Source organism: Petaurus breviceps, unplaced genomic scaffold, assembly GCF_028583685.1.
Source record: "Petaurus breviceps papuanus isolate PSGF00001 unplaced genomic scaffold, PetGlider_PUasm1.0 186, whole genome shotgun sequence".
Taxonomy (NCBI): domain Eukaryota; kingdom Metazoa; phylum Chordata; class Mammalia; order Diprotodontia; family Petauridae; genus Petaurus; species Petaurus breviceps.
The window spans coordinates 21,737,256-21,764,957 of NW_027185798.1; the positions used below are offsets into that span (position 1 = coordinate 21,737,256).

At 45.5% G+C, this 27,702-nt stretch overlaps 1 protein-coding gene across 1 annotated transcript; it reads right to left on the minus strand.

Moving 5' to 3' along the window:
• Nucleotides 1-2,172: 2,172 nt before the first annotated feature.
• Nucleotides 2,173-27,368, minus strand: PIPOX (pipecolic acid and sarcosine oxidase). Its single transcript, XM_069089772.1, has 8 exons — nt 27,180-27,368; nt 23,905-24,053; nt 10,038-10,251; nt 9,054-9,236; nt 7,493-7,639; nt 6,266-6,424; nt 5,572-5,647; nt 2,173-5,229 (listed from the first exon to the last, which is right to left on the minus strand). Exons 1-8 carry the CDS (start codon nt 27,294-27,296, stop codon nt 5,099-5,101), a joined length of 1,176 nt encoding a protein of 391 aa, XP_068945873.1. The 5' UTR covers nt 27,297-27,368; the 3' UTR covers nt 2,173-5,098.
• Nucleotides 27,369-27,702: the final 334 nt, after the last annotated feature.

Below are 27,702 nucleotides of genomic sequence, written 5' to 3' on the forward strand. Positions count from 1 at the left end.
GGTTGCTCAGAAGCTTGCTGAAATAGTGAGTTTCCAGTGTGATCATATTTTAAGCATACCTAAACATCAACCCATTCTGGCTTCACCCTCCGCCACCTTCCAGCCCAGCTCTCCTGGGACTTCTCTGGTCTTTCTCCTCATTTCATAGAATAGAGGAAATGATGGAGTCAGGCCGACCTGGTTTTGAATTCTTGGAAAGGTGCTAGCTGTATGACCCTGGGCAAGTCACTGCCTCTCTCTGGGATGATGAGCATTAGATGTGGACTCCTCTCTCACCTGGGACATTTACTGACTGCGTGACTCCTAGCAAGTTACCTAACCTTTCCCATCTTCAGTTTGCTCTGATGGACCTCAATGATGCCCTAAGGTCACTCGAAGTTCTAAATGTATGATCCAGAAATTCTCTGTTCCTGAATTACCACCTCCCTCTTTCCTCACCTCTGATCCTTCCGTCCTCCTCTAAGAATGAGTTCTGGTAAAATGGAAACTCCTTGAGGGCGGGGACTGTGCAGTTTTGGTCTTATTCCCAGGGCCCAGCATAAGGTCTAGTACCTAATAAGTGTCTTTAACAGATTGGTTGAATTGAGTTGATTTGAAGATTTCAGATATCCTACCCTGGGGAAGCTGGTCCAGGCTACAGTGACTTTGGGGTTCTGTACTACTGCAGCCAGGAAAGCTGGCTCCATGAGTCCAGCCTCATTATCACAGGGTCATAGACAGAGCGCTGCGACAGGGAATCAGGAAGATCCAAGTTTGAATCCTGCCTCAGACACTAGCTCTGTGACCCTGGCTAAAGTCACTTTTCAATATTTCTGTGGTTCCATTTTCTCATCTGTAAAATGGGGATAATAATAGTACCTATCTTTTAGGTTTTTTTGTTGTGAGGGTTAAAAGAGATAACATGTAAAATGCTTTGAAAACCTTTAAAGTGCTATATAAATGCTCACTGTATACCCTGCCCACTTTCTGCTATGCTGAGCCTTGAGGGGCATCAGCATTCCCAGGCACTGTCTATGTAGGAAATCCCTTTCTCCCTTTTCCCCTCCCCCTTCCCCTTTCCTTCACTAAGAGAAAGTCGGGTATATTTCCACCTCTTGTCCTCCCCCTAGGTTCTTCTAGTCACTGGTTCCCTCCCATAGCAGTGAGTAAGGAGCTGCAGCTGGCTGGGGGAGGAGGGTGGCACCCAGCTAAGCTGATGGAGAGGGAAGAGAGACGCTGTAGCTTCCTATGTAGCCAGACCTGCCCTTGTTCTTCTCCCCACTTCTGACCAGAACATGCTTTCCTCTCCCCCATATACCATGGTAGGTACAAAGAGACCTGGCTGGGGACCAGAATAATGAGAGTGAACCAAGAGAGGGTGCCCAGTGGAAAAACCATGAGACCTCATCACCATTTTGGATGGAACAGACTCTTACATGTACTGGCAGAGATAGGCTTGGGACAGTCCTTAGAGAAGTGTTTGTGGTCCTGAGGCTGAGGACTTGAGGAAGGGACTCTTGTCCATGACACGTCAGGGTAGATCAAAAAGACACATTCAGTGGAAAGAGTGATGAATTTGGAGTTAGAGGGTCAATGTTTACATCCCAGTCCCCAATACATGGCACGCTTTATTTTTTCATTTCTCTTTTTGTTTTTAAGTGTAAAATTTTTTAAAATTATGAATAAATAAATCAATCCCAGTTCTACCACCTGTGTGACTTTAAGCAAATCACTTAACCTCTTTGGACTTCAGTTTACCCAATTACAAAATGAGAGACTTGGACTAAATTATCATTAAACTTCCTTACAATTTTTAATCTATGAATCTCTAAATGGAGGACATTTATCCTAAAGGAGAGATGACCCAGGGGGACATACTAGCTATCTTCCACTTATTTGAAGCTCAGTCTTGTGAGAAACAGATCTAAGGTAGAATTAGAAGCAATGGGTGGAACTTACCAGGAGGTAAAGTTAGTCTTAATGTTTGGGAAATCAGAATATCTAAAAGTAAGCTACCTTGGGAGGTAGAGGGCTCCTTCCTGGGAGGACTTCAAGCAGGCACTAAATGACCACTTAAGGGGGACATTAGAGAGGGGGATTCCTTTCTGGTATGAGATGGAGTAGAAGGCTATGGGGGTCCATTCCAAATCAGGGATTCTATGACTAAGTGAAATTAACATGACATAGGCATAGTCAGTGACTCAACAAATATTTATTAAACACCTACAGTGTGTTAAGCTAGGGGTCAATCAATAAGTGTTTATTAAACACCTCTAATGTGCTAAGCTGGAGATACAAAAGACAGTTTCTGCCCTCAGAGAACTCACAATATAGTAGGGAAAGGTGAAGGCTACTGGCATTTATCCAGGAAGGATCTGCTTCAGATTTGACCACTGACAGTTAAAAGTTTGTGTGACTGTGACCAAGCCACTCGACCCCTCTGTTTGAGTTCTCCCATCTGTGAAATGGGGATAAGAATTTCTGTTGTATCTACCTCACAGGGTTGTCACGAAGTTCAAATGAGATAATGTATGAAAAGTGCTTTGCAAAACCTTTAAGTATTATGGAAGGAGAGCTGCAGCTGGCTGGGGGAGGAGGGTGGCAACCAGCTAAGCTGATGAAGGGGAAAGAAACTCATTATTATGGGCAGGACAGGCTGCATTTTGACCCACTGAGAAAATCAGTACCAGCTTACAATCCTTCCTAGGCTCTGGAAAATCAAGTTGTAGACACAAGAACAATGGAATAAACTCCCTCTCCTTTCTGTTCCCCATTGGCTCAATTTCACATACCGGACTCCTTGGCACAATGTCACGGAATGCACTGAATTTGGAGTCAGAGGGCCTACGTTCAAATGCCACCTTTGCCACTCACTGACCAGGTGACCTGGGGCAAATTCTATCACCTCTCGTGGGATTCAGTTTCCTGTTCAGTAAAATGAAGGGGTTGGACAAGGTGTCCCCTGAAGTCCCTCCAGTATTACCTTGTGATACTAATAATAGTTACTATGAGCATAGCACTTTAAGGTTTCCAATGGACTTCATATATGTTATCTCCTGTGATCAGCTATTGTTCCCTGAGCTGCATGGTCCGAGAGAGCCCCGAGCTGGGAGTCAGATCACTCCTCTCTCCCTTACTAGTTAGTTGTGTGACCCTGGGCAAAGCATGTAACCTCTCTGAGCCTCAGTTTCCTTGTAAAATGAAGGGGTTGGACTGGATGCCTTACAGTATCCCTTCCAACTCTCCATCTGTTATCCTGATGATATGACCCTCTTTTCCCAGTGATTCTCATGACCTCTGCTCTCTCCTCAGTGTATTCTGACTTCTCTGTCTGGCTTGGACTGGCCCTAACTAGAGAAACTTCTTGTTATTGTTCAGTAATTTCAGTCATGTCTGACTCTCTGTGACCCATTTGGGGTTTTCTTGGCAAAGATACTGGAGTGGGTTGCCATTTCCTTCTCCAGCTCATTTGACAGATGAGAAAACTGAGGCAAACAGGGTGAAGTGACTTGCCCAGGGTCACACAGCTAGGAAGTATCTGAGGCTGGATTTGAACTCAGGTCTTCCTGCCGGCAGGCCTGGCACTCCCTCCACTACGCCATCTACCTGGTCCCTGTAGAAACTCTGGATGCGTCTAGCTCTGCCTATACCTAAAGCTCTCCCATTTAGAACACCTCCCCACATCCCTCCCACCCCAGCCGGGGAGGATAAGACCTTCCTCCTTTCCAAAGCAATTAGCGCAAGATGCGGCCAGCTCACGAGGTTTCTCTAAATGGGAACGATCCTAATGATAATAAAATGGCACATTTAACATTCAAACATTGAGCAAGGTTTCTAAGTGAGTGCATCTCTCTCCAGCATCACGGTTCCATCTCCATAAGCACCTGACAAGGTACCTTAAAGAGGGAATGGGAGCCAGGAACAGGATGAGGAAGGAATCAAGAATGATGAGGGGGGAAAAGGGTGTGGGAGGGGCAGAATGCCTGGGAGGCATGGGGGTGGAGAGGGTTCCAAGATGCTGACACCTGGAGCCCAACAGAAATTAGATCGCATGGAGCATAAATCCAACAACAGACGTCAATGTAATGAAATATGCATCGAGTCTTTGTCTTGATTTTAGAGGTTCTTGAGTGTTTCAGAGTTGGCACTCAGAGTGCCAGGATGATCAAGAGGTCATACATAGAGTCTGACTTCATCATTTTACAAAGGCCCAGAGATGGCAAGTGACTTGTCCAAGGCCAGGCAGCTAATAAGTGGCAGAGCTGAGACTCAATCCCATGACTTCTGGGTTTTCAGAAAATGAAGAATCTTAAAGCTATAGAGATCAGTCAATCAGTCAATGAGCATTTATCATGCTCCTTTTATATGCCAGGCACTGGAAACACAAAGGCAAAAAGGAACCAGTCCCTGCCTTTATGGACCTTACATTATAATGAAAGAAACAATGGGAAATGCAAAATATGCATCAATCAACCAATAAGCACTAATAAGTGCTCCTTTTGTGTGGGCACTGGGATTACAAAGATGAGAATAAAGTCCATATTCAGAAAGAGCCTTGCCTATACTCCCATCCCCTTCTCTAGAAAATCTGCATCAAAGCCAGTCCTGCTTTTGGAGGATTTTCCCTGTTCTCAAAGAGCAGCAGAGAAGAAAATTCTCTCCACCCCTATGGGCTTCTGGGCCTGTTTCCCTGCCTGTTGAGGAATTGGTCTTCAAGGTCCCTTCCTTCCAGTTCCAGAATGTCTGCACTACTTTTAGGGACAGGATTAAGAAGTCATCCAGAGAGTCGGGAGGACCCTGGATCGGTTCCGGCGTCAGGGCCTCAGACACTTAACACCCACACAAAAAAACTAGCTGTGTGACCTTGGGCAAGTTACTTAATCCCAATTGCCCTCCAAAAAAAGGAAAAAAAAAGTCATCCAGACAGGATAAATGATCCTAGATCAATCAAGAAGAGTAGAAAACATGGATGATGTCTCACTATCCCTTAATTTGGCAAGTCTCCCTTTAGTTCAGTGAGTTTTCAATTAATCTATCTATCTATCTATCTATAAACATTTATTAAGTGCATACTATGTTGGAGGCACCAGAGGCAGAGAAGGAAGGCTTAACCAGGGGTTTACAGAGATGCTTTGTTCAGGTGATAGAAGCGTCTGATTTGGAATGGAGTCAGATCGTAGGATAGGGTTGACTTCGTACCTAGCTCATACAGGACCTTCCCCACCACAGGGGCCAGCTTGAAGCCGTGTCCTAGGGAAAGGAGAAAAGAGCTTCAGCTGCTTTCAGAAACACAGGCTCCTTAGGAATGTAGTCTTCTGCCCTCTAGACGAACAACTAACTATATTCCCTTCCCCTTCCCCACAGAGCCAGAGATTGCTGCCCATTCCAGTAATTCCCCACTTCTCTCACCCCTCAGAGCTCAGGTACAGTTTTTACACACTGCTGCACCCTCAGAGCCCAATTTCCCAGTTCAATGCCAGGGGGAATGCTACTCTCCCTAACACCAGGCCAAAAAAACAGTCTACCCCTCCACCCTCCCCAAATCACTCCAATCCTTTCACCCATTCCCCTCCTCCTTGCCTCCATCCTCACCTGAAAATCCAGCCCCAATGATGATGTTGGCATGTTTTGGGTGCCGATCCAAAATGAAATTCGCATCTGGGCTGTTCTGCAAGAATCATGGATAGGGTGAATGCTGCTGAAGTTATTACAGGGTGTGGGGTGGTGGAGGAAATGCAGGCTTTGATTCTGCAGGGAGAGGGGTGGGCTAGGTAATTTTCTGGAGCAGAAGATTTCAGGGCACCTCAGGCAGTGCAAGATTTCTTATCCCCAGCATCTTCACTAACTTTGCCAAACTTCCCTGTGTGACCATCTGTCCATTCTCTAATATAAGGTTCTGTACACAGTAGGTGCACAGTAAATGCTCATCAGCTAGCTAATCGAGACGCTTCAGGCCCTGGTGACAGCTGTCACCTCTCTATGTCCCTAAGACATGCCCAGCTGGGCAGCTTACCAACCAATCCTGTGTGGGAGCTTGGGAGGATGCTGGAAGGGGCTGTCAGGGCTGGGCCTGGCTTATTAATGACAGATAGTAATCATCCCCTGCATGCCTCCCTCTGGTAGAGAAACGCATGGGGCCAGAGGGATTAAGTCACTGTCAGATGTTAGGGGCTAGACAAGGTCAATGCAGCCCAGACTGGGGCTCCAGCCTTTGCCTCTCCCCCTTTCTCCTCAGGAGGGAGCACTGACTCCAGGAGCCCCGGTGGGGCCCTCACAGACCCCTTACCGTGTACATGCAGCTTTCCATTATGGCAGGCTGAGGCTGCAGGCCAGGGAAGTAATCTCTCACAAAGCTGCTGACGATCTGGACATCTGCTACGTCTGGAGATGCTGAGGGGCAGTCCCGCTCATCTGGGTCGGCTTTGTTACCATGGTGATAGGCGATCTACTACCCAATCGGGGATGGCTTCAGCGAATAGGGTCCGCCTCCCATGCAGACCCCACCCAGCTGAAGGGATGGAGCTGTCCCAACACAGCCAGGGGAGAAAGGACTGGATTGCACGCGCGCGCGCGCGCGCGCACACACACACACACACACACACACACACACACACACACACACATACTGTGTGACACACAATGACAACATTGGAGAAGCAATGTGGCACAGTGGGAAAGCATCTGGACCTTGGTTCTAATCCTGACTCTTTGTGACTGGGCAAATTACTTTGTCTTTTTGATCCTCCATTTCCACCTTGGTAAAATGAGGGGCATCAAAGAGTGTTTAAAGTTGGAAGGACTTTAGAGGTTTGACAATTTAGAGCTGGAAGGCATCTTCAGATCATCTGGCCTCAGCCCCTCATTTTATAAGCAAAGAGATTTGTCTCAGATCACAGACGGAGTAAGGGGCAAAGCTAGGATTTGAACCTAGGTTCCCTGCCCTCTGGAACTGAGATTCTTTCCACTGCACCAAAGAACTAAATAAGGCCCCTTCTAGCTCTAAATTCTATGGCACTGGGAGATACGTGGAATTGTGGATAGGGCTTTAGAAAATCTGAGTTCAAATACCATTTCAGAAATTTATTAGCTGTGTGACCTTGGGCAAGTCAGTTGACTGCTCTGTGCCTTACTTTCCTTCTCTCTCAAATGAGAGTTGACTTTGAAGGCTTTTGAGGTCCCTTCCAGCTCTAAATCTATCATTCTACTTTATATGATAGGACATGACATGGTTCATGCATAGGCATGATATGGTATGAGTCCAGGGACTTGTGAATTCTTCTCATTGCTGCCAGAGGGAGATATCCAGATGACCATCCTTATGGCCACCCTGTGTTTGGAGCCATGTCCAGTCCTTCCAGGCTCTTGGAGAGAATGTCCTGATCATAAAGTCCCAGGATATGCATTCATTGCTTCTGCGCCACTGCTCATGGGCGTGGGGATGTAGATAACACAGAAAAGGAAAGTGTTGAAAGAAGTGACCTCCCAGAACAGCAGAATCATCCTACTCACTCACCTTCATCATCCCTGGGTACTCTGTAGCAGGCAGCCCATAGATGTGGTGTAGACCCAGGTCTGGAAATAGCCCAAAAAAGCATGGAAAGTTCTCTCCATAGCTCCCAGGGTCCTTCTCTCTCCAATAACACACATTGATCCGAAGGGTCTAGGACAGAGGAGGGGAGGGGAGAGATGATGGAGAAAGGGCGTAAACCTGAAGCAACTGCCTCTAGGGAGAGAGAGAACCTAGAAGGCATAAGGATAGGGTGGCAAGCCCCTTGTTCACAGGGCCTAACTTTTGGACTCTAAACCAATACACCTCGGTTTGCATAAATGTAGTAAATGATTATAGAATTGAAATTAAATATATTCTTGGGTATTTCCTTGATCTCACTAGTATTCCACTGGTGCAAATAGCAACCTCCCTTTTCTTGGGTAATTCTTGTTCCTGTCTTCCCCCTGAAATCTTCTGCAACAAATCAGCTCAACCACAAGTGGTTCCCTCATTCACTATCAAAGTACACTGACCATCACCCATGCCTGGAATACTCTCCTTCCTCCCCTCCTCCTCTCAGAATCCCTGGTTCCCTTCAAAACCATCTCAAGCACATCCTTCTACATCGGGGTCCTCAACTTTGTTTGTGTCCTGGACCCCTTGGGCAGATGACTGTCTGGTGAAGCCTATGGACCCTTTGTTATAATGATTTTTTTAATTAATAAAATAAAAATAAAGATTACAAAAGAAACCAATTCTATTTAGTTATCAATAAAAAAAAGCAACTATAACAAATTCATAGATCCCAACTTAAGAACATCTGTTAAAGAAAACCTTTTTTTTTTTTTACCTCCCCAGTTGCTGGTGCCCTCCCTCCCAACATTCCTTTGCAAATACAATTATCCCTTCCATGTAGCAACTTTTCCCATGGTGGTTTCAATACATTTTGGGTCAGAGTAAGAAATTAAGAATTTGGGGGAGTTTTGCAGAAACCACAGATGACATGCAAAGGCCAGCAAATGACACAGAAAAGGTTTAGAAACCCAGAAATGCATAAAAATGTATAGTATTATGGAATATCAACATATTCTATCTTTTAATACATAAATATACACAATTTCTTTTTAAAAGTTAAAATAGGACCAAATACTCAACCCAAATTTTAAAATAAGGTACTGTAAACATCCCATAAAAGAAAAAGAAAAAATTGAGACTTCTCTGGTAAAAAATTTTAGGTGGATTTTCCAGATCGCAGGAATGCCACACCCCTAGCCCCCTAGCTGTGGAAGGGCTAACTGTAGTCTGTGTGTGCTTATATATGTGTGTGCTGTGTGCCTTGTTGAATTGTAAGCTCCATGAAGGCAAGCACTGATTTTGCATTTTCTTAGGATCTCTAACAATTATCCTTGCAGGGGCCAGCACAGAGCAAGTGCTTAGGAAATGTGTGCACTGTCTGATGGATGCCCAAGAGGCTTTCGGTCCCTGGGCCACTGGGGCCAAGTCCCCCATCTCTGGTCGCCTGCCTCTCACCTTCCCTCCCCTCCCCCCCCCCCAGACTATGTCACATTGGGCTGTTCCCCTTTACCTGCAGAGGCAGTTGTATTCCCAGGGGGAGGAGAAGCTGGTTAGTCCAAGGACCTGCAGTAATTACCAAGCTCTTGGCTTGATAGGACCTGGTGGTGGTTGTCACGGTAACTGGGAACCCAGGTTTTATCTCTGCTACTTTCTCCCCATCGTGGATCACGCCTCCTAGTTGTCTGATTAAATCCTAAAAAGGGGAGAAAAGGGAGGGACAGAGGGGGAGAAAAAATGATAGATTGAGAGCCTAGAAGGGCCCTAAAAAGATTCCCTTTGGTAGTCTGATAACACCTATGATCCCCTTCTCACAATAATGTTTTTAAATGCATAAAGTAAAGTACATAGGATTACGAAGGAAACTGATTCTATTCAAATATAGCTACATATATATAAATACATATATATTTTAAACCAAGTTCCAAGACCCTAGGTCTTGATCTGATACAACCTGCTCCATCTAATAAATTATTTCCCCAGACACATAGATTGAAAATGGTGGGTACAGAATTAGAACCCAAGGGGGCAGCTAGGTGGCTCAGTGAATAGAGCACCGGCCTCCAAGTCAGGAGGACCTGAGTTCAAATCCAACCTCAGACACTTAATACTTACTAGCCATGTGACTTTTGGGAAGTCACTTAACCCCAATTCCTGCTCTCCCCCCTCCAAAAAAAAAGATAAGAATTAGCACCCAAGTCATCCCACTCCAAATACAGTGGTCTTTCTAGTCCAAAATGCTCACCCCAAGAGATAGGCCAGAGAGTTGGAAATCACAAATCCCTCTACCATGTTTATTGATTGACACAATGCTGTGTCTTTGATTAGGAATGGTGCATCCTTGGTAATAGTAGTACCACCCAGTGGTACCCAACACCTAATCCTCACCCTCTCCCCTAGAACGCTGGGTCTGAGAGGGTGTTTGTTCTCCCTGACCCCCCAACCCTCCTTCTACTCCCTCCCCTTTCCCTGTCCCCCTCCACCATTCTCATATCACCTGTAGTACTTTCAGAGCCTTGTTGGCATACAGGACACCCCCAGATGACTCCAAGATTCCCACTTGTTCTGGGGGCAACCGAATATTTGGAAAACGTCTCTTCAGCTCTTCAGAGTCTAAATACTTGTATTCCACACCCTGCTTAGACAAGTTGGCCCATAAGGCCCGAAACTCTGCTTCTTCCTTCTTTCCCAGCACCAGAAATCCTGCCTGCCTGTGGGGAGAAAGATAGTTGGACAAGGGTGGGGTCCAAGCATCTTAAAGCTAGATGGGGAAGGGAAATCTAGAGGACATTTAGTGAAACCCTTTCATTTTCTAAAGGAGGACAATGACTTCCCCAAGGTCACACAGAACCAGGATTTGATCCGCGGTTCTTGGAATCCACGTTGAATGTTCTTTCCACTTACTGCTCTGAGAAATGAACCCATTGGCCTCCCAGATAATGCAATCCAGCCTCTTACAGACCATCATACTCCTTGCTCTTTCTTTTTTTCATTTTTTCTTCTTTCCTCTCTCTCACTTAACTCGCCCTTTTTTCTCCTGCTCCCCTCTCTCTGTCTATGTCTGCCTCTCTGTCTCTCTATCTCTATCTGTTTCTGCCTCTCTCCATCTCTTTCTCCCTCTGGCTCCCATTATGTCTCCTCCCTGTCTACACATCCTTCTTTTCATTGTTCATTAGTTTTATCTCTCATTGCTTCTCTCTGTGTTTCTGGGAGGCGTTGTGGTCCATAACAGGAGGGCACAGGGAATGGCCATGGTGTCAGGAGAGCTAGGCTCTCTGACAGTTCCCTGTTGTCTAAACTTGTTATTTCCCCTCCCAGTTTCCTATTCTGTAAATTGAGAGGGTCAGACCAGAAGGTCTTTCAGTTTCCCTCCAGCTCTGACAATGCACAGGTCGGGATTTCTATTATCATTTCTCCCTGAATCTTTCGGCTCCCACAGCTTGCTAGCTCTCCCTTCTCAGTCTGTCAGACTCTTTTTCTCTGACAGTTTCCCTCTCTCCCCAGCATTGTCTCTCGCTTCCTTTTTTTTAAAGTACAGTTGGGGAAGAAGCTGGACTGCAGTGTCAGGGGGAGCAAGGGGGAATGGCCCCGGGGGGAGGCAGATCCTCCCCACACACCCCTCAGTCCTGCAGCTTCGGTGACCACTGTCAGCTTGGCACATCCACCAGGTACGGAGCACAAAGCTGGTAATAGCCTATAATGGAGTCTCACGGATATTACATGCTTCCAAATCCTATATTATCTGGTCAGGGGATTAAAGGGAAGATGGGGAAGGGCAGGGGAGGGGGAGGGACACAGCAGGGACCCTGGGGCTGGTGTCGTACACAGAGTTTCGCAGTGTACCCAATTCATTTGCCATGGCCCCCGCCTCCCTGGCATTCTCCACTGACAGGAGGGAGACAGAAAGCTTTTCTGTGCACCTTCAAAGCTCATTGGTTCAAAGACAGCAGAGCAGCTGAAACGAGGAAAGAAATGAGCTCTTCCTATGTATGACCCCCAAGGTGAGATTCTTCCTTCAAGCTGGTCCTCACCAAGAAAGCCCGCCCCCCTCCCCATCACCTCTGGCGTCTGGAGTACATTGCTTAACTATCTGGCCCTCCGTTTTCTCATCAGCAAAATGAAGGCTTGGAATATACCTCAGAGCTGGAAGAAATTCAGAGGCTATCTATGCCAAACTCTCATTTTACAGAAGAGGAAACTGAGGCTCAGAGAGGTCACACAGGATCTAGAACTTCCAGGGCTGTACGGGAACTGGACCAAGTGACCTTTGAGTTCCTTTCCAGTTCTAAGCCTATGATGCTGGCCAGTATAGGCAATGAGGAAGACATTTCTCCTCCTCTCTGGCTTCTTTCTGCCCCTCAGGTGCTTTGGAGAGCATTAAGGTGTGTCTGTGTCTGACTTAAATCCTTCATGTTGTAGTGTCAGTATACAAAACCTCTGGTTCCTAGTCCAGATTGAGAATAGAAGACTTGGACAGTTAGAGAAGAATGTGACCTGTGCCTCACCTGGGCTCTTACCAAGGGTTATGATGTTGGGTGTAATTATAGGGTTAGAGCTAGGAGGGACTTTAGGGGCCATCTAGTCACCCCCCTCACTCACAGCTAAGAAAACTGAAGTCTGGAGAGGGTGAGTGGCTTGTTTCTATCCACACGAGTATTAAGTAGTCAAACTGAGTTATGAAGCCAGGTTTTAAAAGATTTTAAAAATCTATGTGTATGTATGTATGCATACATATGTATATATGCACAGAGAATCCGTGTGTATACAGAGAATCCACATGCATACACATACATGTATATACACTTACACATACACCTACATATAAACACACACACACTCACCCAGCTTCTGACTCCAAAGTCAGTGCTCTTTCTACTAAGCTAGGCTGTTTTCAATAATAACCCAAATCTCCATAGCAATTTTAGGGTTTGCAAACTACCTTCTATGCATTATCTCCTTAGAGAGTCACAATACAACACAGCTGCTTCACAACATGACAACCCTGTGGAGTACCTCCTCACTTTTGAAGTCAGTGAGCCAAGCTGAGGATCAGAGAAATCAAGTGACTGGCCCAGGGTCACTCAGCGGCAGGCATCGGAGCTGTCACTTGAACTCTAGTCTTTCTGGGTTCTTTACAACAGAGCAGAAGCTCTTGGAAGCAGAGATGGCCTCATTTTTGTCTTTGAACACACGGTGCTCTGACGTGGCAGGTGATTAATAAACGGCCATTGATTGATTGATTGATACCCAACACCAGGTCTAAACTTTCGTCTGCTCTCTTGAATCACACAAAACAGTGGGAAAGTGTTGGACTCTGAAGAGCGCGATGATCTTCTAGTTCCCAAATTAGATGAGAAGGTAGAGGAAATCATGTGCCCTCCCCGCCCCCCACACCATGGTGCAGCCATCGCCATGATTTGTAATCATTCCTCTCCAGTTCTCTGCCCTCGTGGCATTTACTCCTTATCCCAGCTATTGATCTAACAGTGGGAAATTTTCCATCTGAATTGGCGATGCCCGCCGCTCCTCCATTCTGGAGCTGCGTTTGGGAAATTCTCATTTTTCGTAGATCACGGCTGAGCTATTTGGCCTGGGGGAAACAGTGCACGGCTGGAGAAGACAGCTTGGATTGGAGAAAGAGTTTTTTTGACCATTACGAGCAAATCGGAAATGAATGTAAAACACTGCCTGGAAATGCAAAGACTTGTCATTATGGGAGATAGGTGAGAGGCTCCGGTGGGAAATATCTAAAGAATTGGAAACCAGTCAATCAAGACAGGGATGGGAGAAGGCCCGGCTTCCCCCCACCTCTACCCACTCCACTATGAAGATAGATGATTTCCAGAGGCAGATTGAAAATCACTTAAGTGCTGATTTTCTTAATGGCCCTTCCTAGAGCCCAATAAACAGGCTGCCCATTCTGCATTAATTTCTTGTCCCCGTGCTTCCTGGGACTCCTTGTCCACTCAGCTCTTAGTTATTGAGTTTTGGATGAGCGGGAGAGGAGTGAACTCAGGAAGCTGAGGTAGGAGCCACTGTGGGTGACTGGGGACTGACCAGCTAAAGTTATCATGGAGAGGAAGGTCCCAGTAGTGTCCAAGAATTGCGCATCAGCATTTAGCCAAAGTGGTCTTCGTACTGTCACTAATACATGAAATTCCACATCCTGCCACGTGCCTTTACTTAGGCTATCCCTCATGCCAGGAATGCCCTCCCTTGTCACCTCGGACTCCTAGAATCCCTAGTTTCTTTTAGAGTTCAACTCAAAAACTACCTCCAATGTTAGAGCCTTACTGACCCCCTCAACTGCTCATGGCTCCCCTGAAATTATCTTATATAATTGCTTTGAATATACTTGTGTGTGTAGGGCAGCTAGATAGTACGGTGGATAGAAAGCCAGCCTGGAGTCAGGAGGACCTCAGTTCAAATCCATCTTCAGAAACTTAGTTTTTGCATGACCCTGGGCAAGTCATTTAACCCTGTTTGTCTCAGTTCTTGATCTGTAAAATAAACTGGAGATGGAAATGGCAAACCATGCCAAGAAAACCCCAAATGGGGTCACTGAGAGTCGGACACAACTGAGCAACCACAAAAATGGAAGGCTGGTTTTGGTGACCTCTGAACTTCCTTCCAACTCCCAAATCTAGTCCCTATATTCACCACGAGTGTATGATAAATGTGTTAATAGATGCCAACAGAGAGGCAGGAAGGCCATCCCTGATTCCCCCTAGCCTCCATGTCTCCTCACTGAGGCATAAACCATCCTCTCTCCCTACTACTACAGTAGGAAAGTGACTGACAGCACCCCTGTGACCAAATCATAGAATGTCAGGATGGCAAGTGACCAAGATTTTAACGGCTTCAGTTTTCCAGAAGAGAGAGCTGATCTCAGAAAGGAGGTGCTTGCTCAAGATCACATGAGAAGAACCAAGGTTTGAACCCGGGTCCTTTGATGACACACAAATTGCTCTCTGCCCCCTCCCCCCCACTCCACCCCCACTTATTTTGCTAACACCTTCCTAACTGGGTAGGGTCAAGAGACAGGCGCTTTCACCATTTTGGGGGGGCAGGAAATAGCAGGAGGGAAGCAGGGAAAAGCAGAGAAGAGATGGAGGGGTTCAATTTCCTCCCAGGTATCTCAGGCTAGAATCCTGATCAACCTTCCTGGGGCCCTTTGGGCCCTGGGCAACAATTCCCCGAAAACCTGTGCCCTGAGTGAGGGACAGGGTGGTGGATAAGGAGCACATTTTTTATTTGGCGGGGGATTGACACCTACCACAAATCCATGCAATTTGACAGCCCCTCCCCTGAGCATCCCTGGTGACTCACTCCCTGGCCTCACAGGCTACCCTCAAATACGTCTACGGCAGGCCAGCCCCTGACTCCTTGCATCCCAGGCCCTGATTCAGCCTGTACACCTATGAAATGAATGAAATTGAGGGTGTGGGACAGAGCCAGATCTCGGGGTCACCTCTTAATGTTTTCCTTCTGGTAATATTTCCTATTTCTCCTGTCTATAGCTTCACTTGTACGTATTTGTTTACATGCTATCTCCTCTGTTAGATTGTAAACTTCTTGAGGGCAGGGACTGTCTTTTTTTCTTTTCGTATCACCAATACTTAGCACAATGCCTGGCTCAGAGTAGGTGCTGAGTAAAGATTGATCGTTGATTATTGATCTCAAGGAAAGGACCCCAGAGGAGAGTTGGAATCCAGCCTCTGCTGTCACCAGCTTCTGGAGAGACTCCTGTTCCCCAGCTCAGTGGGATGAGGTGGCATCAGTTAACAAAGACTGCTCGGGGCTGGGGACTCAGCTGACAAGGCAGACACTTTTGTAGACAGAGGAAGCCGCAGCTGCTGCCGTGGGGGCCACCGGGTTCTGCCTGCAGCTGTACTGCCTCGGGCTGTGATCTTGTCTGATATCTCAGCTAAGCAGGGCCAGCCGGGGTCAGGAGCAGGCTGGTGCGCCTCAAAGGGAGAAGGCGGGGCAGCCGACAAGAACTGGGGCCTCTTCTCTCTGTCTCTGCTGCCTGGGGACACATCACAGAGCCCAGGTCTGCATTGATGATATCTGTGTCCCCATTGGTGGACTGAAGGAGTCTGAGCGTGGTAAGGAGGGCCGATCTCTGGTTCCCACCCAGATCTGGGAATGGAGGGAGTGGGGGTGGAGAGAGATGAGAAGCCCCAGCTGAGGATTCTTAGTGGGCTTTATTGTGACAGAACATTCATTCATTCACTCCTTCAACAAAAGAAAGCCAGGCGTGACAGAGAAGAGTCAGAAGCACCTGGGCTCGCCCTCCTACAAACACTGAGTGATCCCAGGAGCATCCCCTCAACCCCTCAATGCTCGGGGACCAGACATGGCCAAGAAAGCGCTGACCTGAATTAGAGGAGGGCATTTCCTCACCAGAGAGTTCTCTGTACTAAGAAAATCACAGGTCTGGGCCTTATCCCATTCATTCAAGAAGCCTTTATATTAAGAGTCTCTCTCTACGTGCTAGCTGTAAAAAGCAACAGCAGCTGACTCCCAAAGGTCGATCAATAAATAAGCATATATTAAGTGCTTACTGTGTCCCAGACCCTGTGTGAAACCTTTTACAACCATTTGTGCCTTACAACAACCCTGGGAGGTAGGTGCCATTATTATCCCCATACAGATGGGGAAACTGAGGCAAACAGGTTAAGTGATTTGCCAGGCACTATGTTTAGTGCTAAAATAAAATAATCAGGCACCATACTAAGTGCTTTACAAATATTATCCCACAGGAGCCTTACAGCAACCTTAGGAAGTTAGAGGACATTGTTTCCTTTTCCTAGGGTCACACAGCTAGCAAGTGTCTGGGATTAGGTTTGAACTCAGGTCTTCCTGACTCTAGGCCCATTGCACAACTATTTATGTTAAATATGCATTAAGCTTATTTAGAGACATAACAGGATTTATCAATAATCAAGTGCCTACTTTGTGACAGGCCAGACTGGGGATATAAAGACAAAAGAAATAGACCCAACCTTCAAGTCCCCTGTTCTATGGAGGAAGGAGAGAAGGTGGGGAATAAGGACATCAGGTTATACGTTTAGCTCAAACCTGTCCCTGCACACTTAATGGTTCTGTGACCTTGGGCAACTCATTGAACCCTGTTTGCCTTAGTTTCCTCAGCTGGAAAATGAGAAGGAAATTACAAACCACTATATCTTTGTCAAGAAAATCCCAAATGGGATCACAAAGAGTCAGACACAACTGAACAACAACTGAGGTCCTCTGACCCTGAGCAGGCATCTCCAGGCTTCTGTTTCACAGGCTCCCCTGTTTCACAAGACCTGGGGAGAGTCAGGGAGGGAGCCAGAGGAAAGGCCCAAAGATTTAGAGATGAAAAGCTTGGAAAACATGATGCATGAAAAAAAGGCAAAGGGATCTGGAATGACTTTTAGCCTGAAAAAAATGCTGGAAGGTATTCAAGGACTGTACAATGTACAGGAGAAAGCCATTTATACGTATTTATGTATAAATATATATGTATAGGAGAAAACCATTTATATATAAAGCCTCTGTTTCCCAACTCCCACTCCCACTCAGTCTCCTGAAGCTATAGCATGAGGGGTTTAAATTAGCTATAAGGTAGGACTTCCTCGTACTAGTAATCATTCTAGCTATCTTTGCAGCACGGTTGTCAGAGGGTTCATCTGGCACTTTAGGCCCCAGAAGCAGCTGGGTAATGGTACAATGGGTGAGAACGCTGGGCCTGGACTAAGAAAGACCAGAAAGAAAGGGGAAAATAATAAGCATAGCTAATATTTCAATAATGCTTTAAGGTTTACAAAACACCACCTCCCACGGTTGTTATGAGGATAAAATCATCAAAATGAGATGATTTTGTAAAGTGCTTTACAAACTCTAAAGCATTATGTAAATGCTAGCTATTATTTTTATTGCCAGCTATTATTAGAGTGTTCTATTTTGGAGACACTGGGAACCTTACGGAGATGGTAGATTTAGAGCTGGAAGGGTTATCAGAGGCCATCTGATCCAATCCCCAGCATTTTACAAATGACCAAAATGGGGCCCACATGAGGAATTCGGTCCCAGGACAGGTAAGTAGCACCACTGTTATTTTCTTAGTCGCCAGAGGAGGAAAGTCAGAAAGAGAGGGATTAGGTAGGAATGTGGGCCATCCTCAAACAAGGAGGCTTCCTGATTGGCTAAAAGGGAGGCTGAGGTCATAAAATGGTCTAGACAAATTATCTGGGGGTTGGGGAGTGTTCCAGGGTCAGAAGACATCAGTTTCTCCAGAGAGCTCAAGACCAAGAGGGAGCTGGTTGCGGTGATGTAAGGCCTCTCCCAGTCTAGAAAAGGCAGTGGGCCAAGTCCAACCAAGCCTGGGGAAATTCTGCTAAAGAGCTGGTTACAAAGTTCAGGCATTTCTTTTATGCATATCTCTAATTACCTTACCATGGAATGTTATTTCTTAATTTGTATATTCATTTTCCCTTAGTAAATAAACCCTAGAAAACCCACTCTTGAGATGTGGAGTATTTGGCAGTAGGAATAAGGGGCGGGGGGAGGAAATTAGCTACTAACAACAGGTAACAGGAGTGGGATCAAGGATTTAGAGGTTAAAGATGTAATCCAACCCTCTTATTTTACAGATAAGGGAACTGAGGCTCTGATCTGTGAAGCCATTTGCCCAAGGTCACACAGGTTGTAAGAGGCAGAGCTTGCATCATAAGATCATAAGTATAGAGTTGGAAGCGACCCCAGAGACCACCTTGTCCAGCCTCCTCATTTTACAGATGGCTAAACTAAACCCCAGTGAGGTTGTGATTTACCAGGGTTATATGGGTAGTAAGTATAAGAGGTCTGACTCCAGAGGCAGGCTTTGTTCCCCCATACTGTAATGCCTCTCATCTCTGAGCCTAGAGGCCTTGACCAAGTTTGGTGGTCCAGAAGGTCCAGAGGTAATGCTCTCAAAGCTGGCATTCAAGAATAGGAAAGATTCCGACAGAGTCAGAAGCCATCTCCTTGGGTCCATTCTAAGAGGGAGCTGGTGCTCTGGGAAAGGAATCGAGGGAATTCTGAGACCTCTAGCTAGTGCTTTTAAATTTTTGTTAAGCATTTTCACATAAATCATCCCATTTTTGATGCTGAGCATTGCAAGACATTGAACTGAATTATCCAAGGTAGTTGTGAAATTGCCTGTCTGACTGTCTTTTTTAAAAGCATGTTAATGTCTCATTGGCTCAGGTTGGTCTAGGTGGGATCCTATCCAGACACGAGGGAATGGAATAGTTTATCTATCCATTTCAGAATGAGATTTGTTCTAATTCTGTGATCTTCTAGATAAAGGCTCTCAGGTTAATTTGGGTCCTTGGTGGAAATCTCCTGACTGATTCAAACACCCATGGAGAGCCTTGTCTGCCTTCTCTCCCCTGTCTTTCTTCCTTCCTTCCAGAGCCCTTCCCCTGCATGCCCTCAGCCTCTGGCTCCAGGTGCCTCCTCATTCCCTGCTTCTTCCATCTCCCAGGGCCCAGCACTGTCAGAGATGGCTCAAAAGTCATAAAAAGTGACAGACAGGTCCAGCAGACTCAGCCTTGTCCAGACCACACCCAGAGTTCACAAGAAGGACACTGACAGGCCGGATTACAGTCAGGGAATGACCACCATGAGGATGATGGAACCTGAGACCATGCCTGAGGGAGACTGGCTAGCTGACTGAACGAACCAGGGATGTTCAGCTCAGAGATTTTGCAGGCCAGATAGTTATTCCAGGAGGTGAAGGACAGTTGTGAGAAAAGAAATTAGGCTTGTTCTGCAAGACTGGGATGAAGGATTAGAAGTTAAAGCCATCTAGTCTCCCTGGAGCAAGGGGTGGGGATGGCCAAGAAGTCAATTTAGGCTCAATTCAAGGAAAAACTTCTGGATGGAGCTATCCAAAAGTGAGAGTGGTTGCCTCCAAGGGAGGCCTTCAAGCGATGGTTAGGACTAATAACAATCTAAACCGAAGTGAGTGGGGAGAGTCACATACAATACAGTACTGTGAAAAGAGTGCTTTGGGTTCAAATTTTTACTCTGCCACTAACAATCTGTGTGACCTTAAGCCAGTCACAGAACTCTCTGGGTCTCAATTTCCTCATCTGTAAAACTAGAGGGTTGGACTACGTGGCCTCTCAGGTCCCTTCCAACTCTAAATCTGTAAGGCTATTATTAATATGACTACTACTACCAAGAGATGACATTAATATAGTGCCTACTACGTGTTAGACTCCGTGCTAAGCCTTGGACAGTCATTATCTCATTTGATTCACACAACAACCCTGGGGTGCTATTATTATCTCCATTTTACAGATAGGGAAATGGAGACAGAGAGAAGGGACTTACCCAGGTTCACACTGCTCATAAGTATCAGAGATAGGATTCAATGCTTCCAAACCCAGAATTCTATATAATCTCAGTATCTCTGAGATCCCCCAGCTTTGGAGCTAGGCTTCTCGGATCCCACTGAATTGTGAGAGTCTCTGATTCTGTGAAAGGATACTGGGGACATTTACTGCCCACCTGATTCCCTATTCACCTCATTTTCTCTCAGAAAGAAGTTTACCCTCTGAGGTCTAGGACAGGTCTGCTGTACTCAAGACAGACAGACAGAGAGGGGAGGAAGGGAGCTGTCCTTCAGTCACTGCTTCTCCCACCAGCAGGATGGACAGGCGAGCCCTTTTATTTGGTGTTGGACACATTAGCCGCTACTGGTAGGAATAAATCTGTAATTAGCTGCCCTTGCTGTATCTGCATAATGGCTTTCGTTTTGTTCTTAAGTTAATGGTGTTTTTGCAACAGCGTGGTAACCTCTTGCTTCCCAGCCATTAAAAAACCCGACACCCTGTCGGGGGAGCAGCGGCAATTTGTGGGGAGTTCAGAGAGGAAGGAGAGGGGTGATTACAGTTCAGGCTGGAAAATGGGCTCAGCCTCCCTCCCAGATTGAGAGCTCAATAGTGGAGGGGGGAGCGATAGAGAGTAGCGGAGCCCATCCCCCTCCACCCAGAAGTGGCCTAATAGCTATGAGCTGTCTCACTCATGGGATTTAGAATATATATGTATATCTATAATATATACAGAAATAAGGTGTGTGTGTGTGTGTGTATGTATGTGTAACAGCTCTATGGCTTAGCGGATAGAGTTCTGGACCTGGAGTCAGAAAGACTTGAATTCAAATCCAGCCTCAGACACTTACTAGCTGTGTGACCCTGGGCAAGTCATTTAACTTCAGTGTGCCTGAATCCATTGAAGAAGGAAATGGCAAACCAATCCAGTAACTTTGCCAATAAAATCCCATGGACAGTATTGTCATGCTATGATCTGAGGGATGACAAAGAGTCAGACACGACTGAATGAACTACATGTTCAAGTGTATGGGTGCCCAAAGTTAGCCTAGTAACTCCATGTTTAAATCTGGCTTGACCTTTGGGTAGAAGCACAAGCAGTCTACAGGAAATGGCGGTCTGGACATCCCCTAGCATAGGCATACTTAGACATGGGGGGAAAGCTGAGGTGGCATAAAACCCATTTCCTGATAACATGGGTACGAATCGGCTGTTTTTTGCCCTTATATAGAAGTCCTTCAGTCCTGTCTATATAAGCCGTGTGTGTTTGTAATCAGCATCATTTGCCTTGTTGACCAGGGCACAGCTGAACCAAGATTTCCCTTGATATGTATTTACACCTTATCACCTTCATTAGAATACCAGCCCCTTACATTCTCTGTAGAATATAAATTCTTCGAGAGCAGGAAATATTCTTTGTCTACACACCAGTGCCTGGCACATAAAGGGGAAACTGCTTGCCACTCAGATGGCAGTCAGAGATCTGAATGCAGTCTTACGGTGCCCAAATTTCATGCTCTCTCCACTGTATCACACAGCCTTGAGGTGGCCAGCGATTTAGGAGAGTGACCCTCAGCTCTCTCAAAGGCTCAGCACAAAGGACCCTCTCCTTCAAGCCTCTGACCTAAGGCCCCCCTCTCCTGGTGGTGACTCTCTGGCCCAGGCCAGTGGGCCATAAGGAGGCAGGCCAGGCTCACTCCTCTCCTACCTCTGCCATCTTCTCTGATCTCGGCCTCTTGCCTCCAAATTCTGCCCCCTCCTTTCCATCTCCCTTTTGTGTACTGTCTTCTCCCACTATAACAGAAAGTCCTTAAGGCCAGTGACTATCTTGTTTGCTTGAATTTGCATCCCTAGTGTTTTGAAAGGAGTCGGGCACAGAGTAAGCACTCTAAAAACGCTTTATCTGTTTCCAAGAGACCTTTTCTGATTTCCCTTATTCTTCCTACTCCTCCTGAAATTATTTTGTGTATATACATATATGTATGTGTGTGTATATATGTGTGCATTTGTGTCTGTGTATATATATGGTATAAGTGTGTATATATACATATAAACACATAGAAAAAGAGACATATGCACATACACAAGGTGTCCCAAAACTCTTAGTACAATTTTAAGATATATACATATGTACATATATATGCATACACATATATGTACATATAATGGAAGAAACTATATGTTACATATATAGTTACTTTAAATAACCATATATACATATATATAGGGGAAGACGTGTATATAGATAAGTAACACTCTCATAGAGTTACTTATCTATACACATGTTTTCCCAGCTATATGTAATATAGATTATACAGTTATACATAATGTAGTATATAGTTATATATAGTGTATTATACATTATAATATATTGTATAGATACACATATGAAAGGAGAAGGTAGGTGGTGCAGTAGAGCACCAGGCCTGGAGTCAAGAAGACCTGAGTTCAAATCTGGTTTCAGAGGTTTACTAGCTGTGTTATCCTAGACAAGTCACTTATCCCTCTTTGCCTCAGTTTCCTCATCTGTCAAATGAGATAGAGAAGGAAATGGTAAACCACTTCAGTATCTTCGCCAAGAAAACCCCAAATGAGATCACAAAGAGTTAGATGTGACTGAACGACCACTAACATACACAGGGAAAATGCGTGTGTGCTTATCTATAAGCACATTTTCCCCTAGTAGAATGAAAACTCCCTGAGGGTAAGGACAGCTTTGTTTTTCTTTTTATATCCAGTTGCCTAGCACGGTGTCTGGCACTTAGTAAGTGACTAATTAATCCTTGTGAAATCCGGGTGAATTGATCTCATGAGATTTTCTCCATGCAGTAGGTAGCATTAATTCTGTAGGCTGGGAATGTGGTTGAGGGTGATGAGGGCAGGTACCTGAAAGCCAAAGCTAAAAGGAAATCAGAATCATTCATCTTAAATCCTGGTTTAAGATAATTAGCATCCTACTGCAAGGTGTTGGTGATAACGACAGACATTTTTGTCTGCCTGTTTGCACATGGACCAGATCTGGGATTCCATCAGTTACAGGAACCCCCATAGAGAGTTTTCTCTCCCATTGTGGTCCAACACCTGCTCTGCAATGTAAAGCCTTAGGGAGTTGCCTGGGGCAGTGAGAGATGAAGTAATTTGACCGCAGCCTCACAGTCAGTACCTGTTGAGGCACAGTTTGCATGGTTGGCATTTAAGGTTCCCTGACTGAGGCCAGCTCACATTCACTACAACAGCCGTGCCTCTTACCATCCAGTGAGAGCTCTACAGACATCTCCTTTAAGCCTCACAGCAACCCCAGGAAGTAGGCATTACAGTTATTATTGTCCCCATTTTACAGATGAGAAACTGAGGGTCAGAGACTTTTCTAAGGTCACAGAGGGCAGGATTCAAATTCAGTTCTAACACTATTCCACATCACCTCTCAACAAAGGTAGAAAAGGTTCCCTATTTCCTTAAGTTTCTCCTCAGAATGACTGGGTACTGGCAGACGTCAGGCAATATTGCCCAGCTCTAGATACCCACCAAGAACCTCAGTCAGTCTCTCCCCCAGCTTCCCTAAGTCCACTCTGCTAGCCTGAGGGATCAAGTCTAAACGTGGTGTTGGGACTGGTATACTGCTAAATTTGGAGTCAGAGCACCTGGATTAAAATTCAAACTCTGACACTACCTTATGAACTTAGTCATCTCTTCACTTCCCTTGACTTCCATGTTCTCATCTGCAAAAGAAGGGGGTTGGACTAGATGGCCTCTGGGGTCCTTTCAGTTCTAAATCTCTCATCCTATGTGTGACCCTGAATGCGTCCTTCACCTTTCCAGGTCTCAGTTTCCTCATCTGTAAAAGGAAAGGCATTGGACTGGATGGCCTCTGGAGTCTGTTTCAGCTATATCTAGTATTCCAACACCACAGCTAGTCCACACACATTAAAAAATCCCTCCTGGTCAGAAGACCCTCATGTTAGGGAGACCCTGCCACCCCCAAATCCAGTGAACCTGTATAACTTTGTCCCAGACTCATTCTCCAGCTGGGCCCATATTTGGTAACACTCTTCCATCATCTTGGTGTAGAATTCTTCAGGGTAGGCCCTGCGGATGATGCGGGTCTGCCCATGGGAGCTTCCACGGGAATGAGGAAGAAAAAACTAGGAATCAGTGGAGAGAGACAAAGAGAAAAAGCAATTGTTACCCATCAGCTTCTCCTTTCCCTAGAGAGTACATTTCCCCCCTCTCTAGGCTTCTAGGAAGGACTATCCCACTCAAATGAGAATCCCTCTCCCATTCTTCAAATTCTTTCCACCCACCCTCTCTCTGGGTAGCCCATTACTATACTTAATTCCATTTACTCTGAAGATAGAAGTTTCTCATTTGTTCTACCCTAGGCTCTAGTCTTTTATAGTTTGCCCTTTTCCTTTCTGATAACACTTTCACTATGTCATCTAACCTTCATTTTCTCCTGCTGCCTTTCTTGCTCCCTCCCCCCACCACATCTCTTTGTCTCATTCTCTTTGGGTTCAAACATGAGCTTCAAGGGACACATTTAAGGTTTTGGCAGAGGATGAGGGAAATTCTTTGGAGACAAGAGGCACATGGAAATCAGGACCAGGGACAGGGAACAGTGCGGTTGGGGTGGAGTGCCTTGCTATTTCTATTGATTCGTCAGATCCACAAACTCCATTCTCTCTTGTCTCCTTGCTGTCCAATTCCAGCAGTAATGTTAAGTGTTCAAGTCCCACCATCCACAATCCAGAATTCCCTCATGCAAGGGTTAATCAATCAACAAGCATTTACTAATTACCTGCTATGTGCCAGTAATTGTATGAATGCTGGGGGTATAAAGATAAAATTAAAATAGTGCCCGACCCCCAAGGAGCTTACGTTCTAACAGGGGAGACAACATACACAAATACATATGTATAAACATGTCTAAGAAAGACACATACAAAACAAACACAAAGTCACTTTGGATGGGAAGGCACTAGCAGCTAGAGGGATGGAAGGTGGTACTTGAGTGGAGTCTTAAAGGGTCTACAAAAAATCATTTCAGATCAAGTCAAAACATCTTGAGTTCAACATGGATGGTATGAATACAGATTGAAGTCAGGAAGATCTGGGTTCAGATCCCACTCTACCAGTGGTGTGAAGGTAGACAAATCATTTAAACTCTAGTTGGAATCAATGATCTTTAATATCCCTTTCAAATTCTAAATCTATGAGCATGTATGTTTTGTATACACATACATATATGTGTATATGTACATGTATGCACATATATATGTATACATTGTTTTCCTTAAAAGAATGTAAGCTTCCTGAGGGTAGGAATTTTTTAATTTTTTGTCTCTTTGTAACCCCTGCATGTAGCACAGTGCTTGGCATATAGTGTGTATTTAATAAATGCTTGAGCATCAGTTGAGTGATACTAAATGCTGTTCACTCATCAGTATCTCTCCATTTGATGGGGCTACATAAGCCAGAGGATGTAGGATGGCTACCTCTTTCCTCTCTTTCTCCTACCTATTTTTTCAGAAAAACAAAAACCCTCAGGCTTTGAGAAGACGGAGAAGAGTAATGAAAAAACAGTTTCTAATCACTAAACCTCATTATGAAAATAAGTAAATCTCCAATGAGCCCTTAATGATGACAAGAGAATGGGAGAGATAGTGCTAAGAAACCATTGAGTTACTAGAGGTGGTAGGTCCTAGAAAGGACAGGCAGGCTACAAATCGTCTCCCCATGACACTGAGGCATATCCATTGTGCTCACATATTCTTTTTTCCTGCCCTTTAAGGACAAGAACTAAGAGAGGTTTGTTTGGAGATTAGAATTTCCCATCAAAAGCAGGCAGGGACATAGGCAACTTTGCCAGCCTGCAACATGGTAGGGGTGCCAAGATACCTCCCCAGTAGTATACAAATTCTTCTTGAGAAAGCCCCCCCCCCCTCCAGAAAAAGAGTATCCTGAATCAAAGTTGGTCTCAATCAAACCTAGCTGAACCTAATCAAGACCATTCCAATCTGACACAAGCATGAATGGGTTGAGAGAAAATACCTTGTGGGAAGATGGCAAAGGGCAGGGCTCAGAGTCAAGAATTAGGGGATGATCCTAGGGGTGCAGATGAGCAAGGACTTTGGGTAGGTTCAGAAGGTGGTAGAATGTCTAGCTGAAAGGGAAGGAATCTCAGATATCATTTAGTCCTGTCCTACCTCCCGCCTACCATTTAACAAGCAAGGCTATAAAGTAGACCCTGGGCACATAAGCTATAGACCATCATGCCTTACTTTGATTCATAGTTCAGGCCCAGGTGGTCCAGGTGCTACAGTCCTGCTTTGCTGACCTGTTATCTCTGTCATTTATGTAGGAGAAAGAATACTAGATCTGGAGTCAGTAAACTCATCTGAGTCCTGGCCTCTTCTCCTAATACTTCCCTCCTCAGGGCTTCAATTTCTTTGTCTTTAAAATCCAGGAGGTTCATGAAAGCATAGATTTAGAACTGGAAAGTATTTTTACAATCATCTAATCCATCTGCCTCATTTTACAAAGGAGGAAACTAAGGCCCAGACTGGGGAAACAACTTGCCCAAGGTCACAAAAGTAAGAAGTAGCAATCAGGATTTGAACCCAGGTCTTCTGACTCTAAAGTCATCCACTCTATTGTATCTAGGTGCCCTCTAAGACCCCTTCCAGTTCTGACTTTCTGAATCCCTAATGGGTCACATGACCTTGTCCCCTGGTTTTCACCCAGGAAGGGAAAATTGTTAGGCTTAAGCTTAGTGCAGAGGTAATGGTTAGGGTGGCTAGGCAATGCAATGGATAGCACACCCAACTTGCAGTCAGGAAGATCTGAGTTCAAATTTGGTCTCAGACACTTACTAGCTGTGTGACCCTGGGCACGCCACTTAGCCCCTATTTGTCTCAGTTCTCCATCATCGGCAAAATAAAAACACACTGGAGAAGAAAATGGCAAACCACTCCAGTATCTTTTGAAACTAAACTTTGGCCATGAACAAAGTCCCTGGGGTTACAGTTACACAACTGAACAGTCAGTGTTTAATAACCAGTTCTGGGCTGGGGTGGAACGATTTGGGGACATACTTTTAAGTTTAATCTGCAATATGAACATTTTCTCCACCACTTTCTAAAGTCTAGACAATCAAAATAACAATCCCAAATTTCTGGCATTTGCTGATTCCTGAAAATGTAACCATCAGCTCTCCTGAGACTGCATAAGCTAGCTTCAGCATATCCCTGAGCAGAGGGGGCAGATGTTACCTGCTCCAGAAGAAGGACTTTTCTCTTATTTTTGGCGAAGTGATAGCTCGTGAAGCAGCCTTCAATGCCAGCCCCAATGACGATGGCATCATACAGCTCGGAGTGGGTAGTAGCCATCCTGCCCTTCCCATCAGTTCCTAAGCAAAGAAGAGAGAAAGGGAAACTGGAAAACAAGTGCAAATTCCACCTCTCAAGGACGAGAAGAGGAGGGAGGAGAGGGGAAGGGAGGCCAAAGTCCTGCCTGGACGGGTCAGGTGACACAGCTAGCTCATGTTTACACACTTCCTAAACCTCATCCTGCCCTAACCCCAGCAGGGGCAGTGCACTGCACTTCTCCATCCTTCATCCATCCATCCACTCCTCCTTCTCCCGTCTCCTTTTGTGCAGACCTGGTGGTCTACTGAGAGAGAAACCAGACCAGCTGCCAACCTCACCCTTGCATCCCTCCAGCTTTCTATTCTGGGCTCTGCTCATTGTCATGCAAATGGGCTCCTTCCTATGCCACCTTCCTGTCTCATTATGA

Bases quoted from the DNA above. Each gene is read 5' to 3' on its own strand.
- PIPOX (XM_069089772.1), bottom strand. From the start codon at position 27,296: ATGGCTACTACCCACTCCGAGCTGTATGATGCCATCGTCATTGGGGCT. The intron at 24,054-27,179 runs GTAACATCTGCC...ACTGATTCCTAG, and splicing joins AAGTCCTTCTTCTGGAGCAG to TTTTTTCTTCCTCATTCCCG. The intron at 10,252-23,904 runs GTTCACTGGATT...TTCTCCCCACAG, and splicing joins TCTGGGACAAAGTTATACAG to GCAGGCAGGATTTCTGGTGC.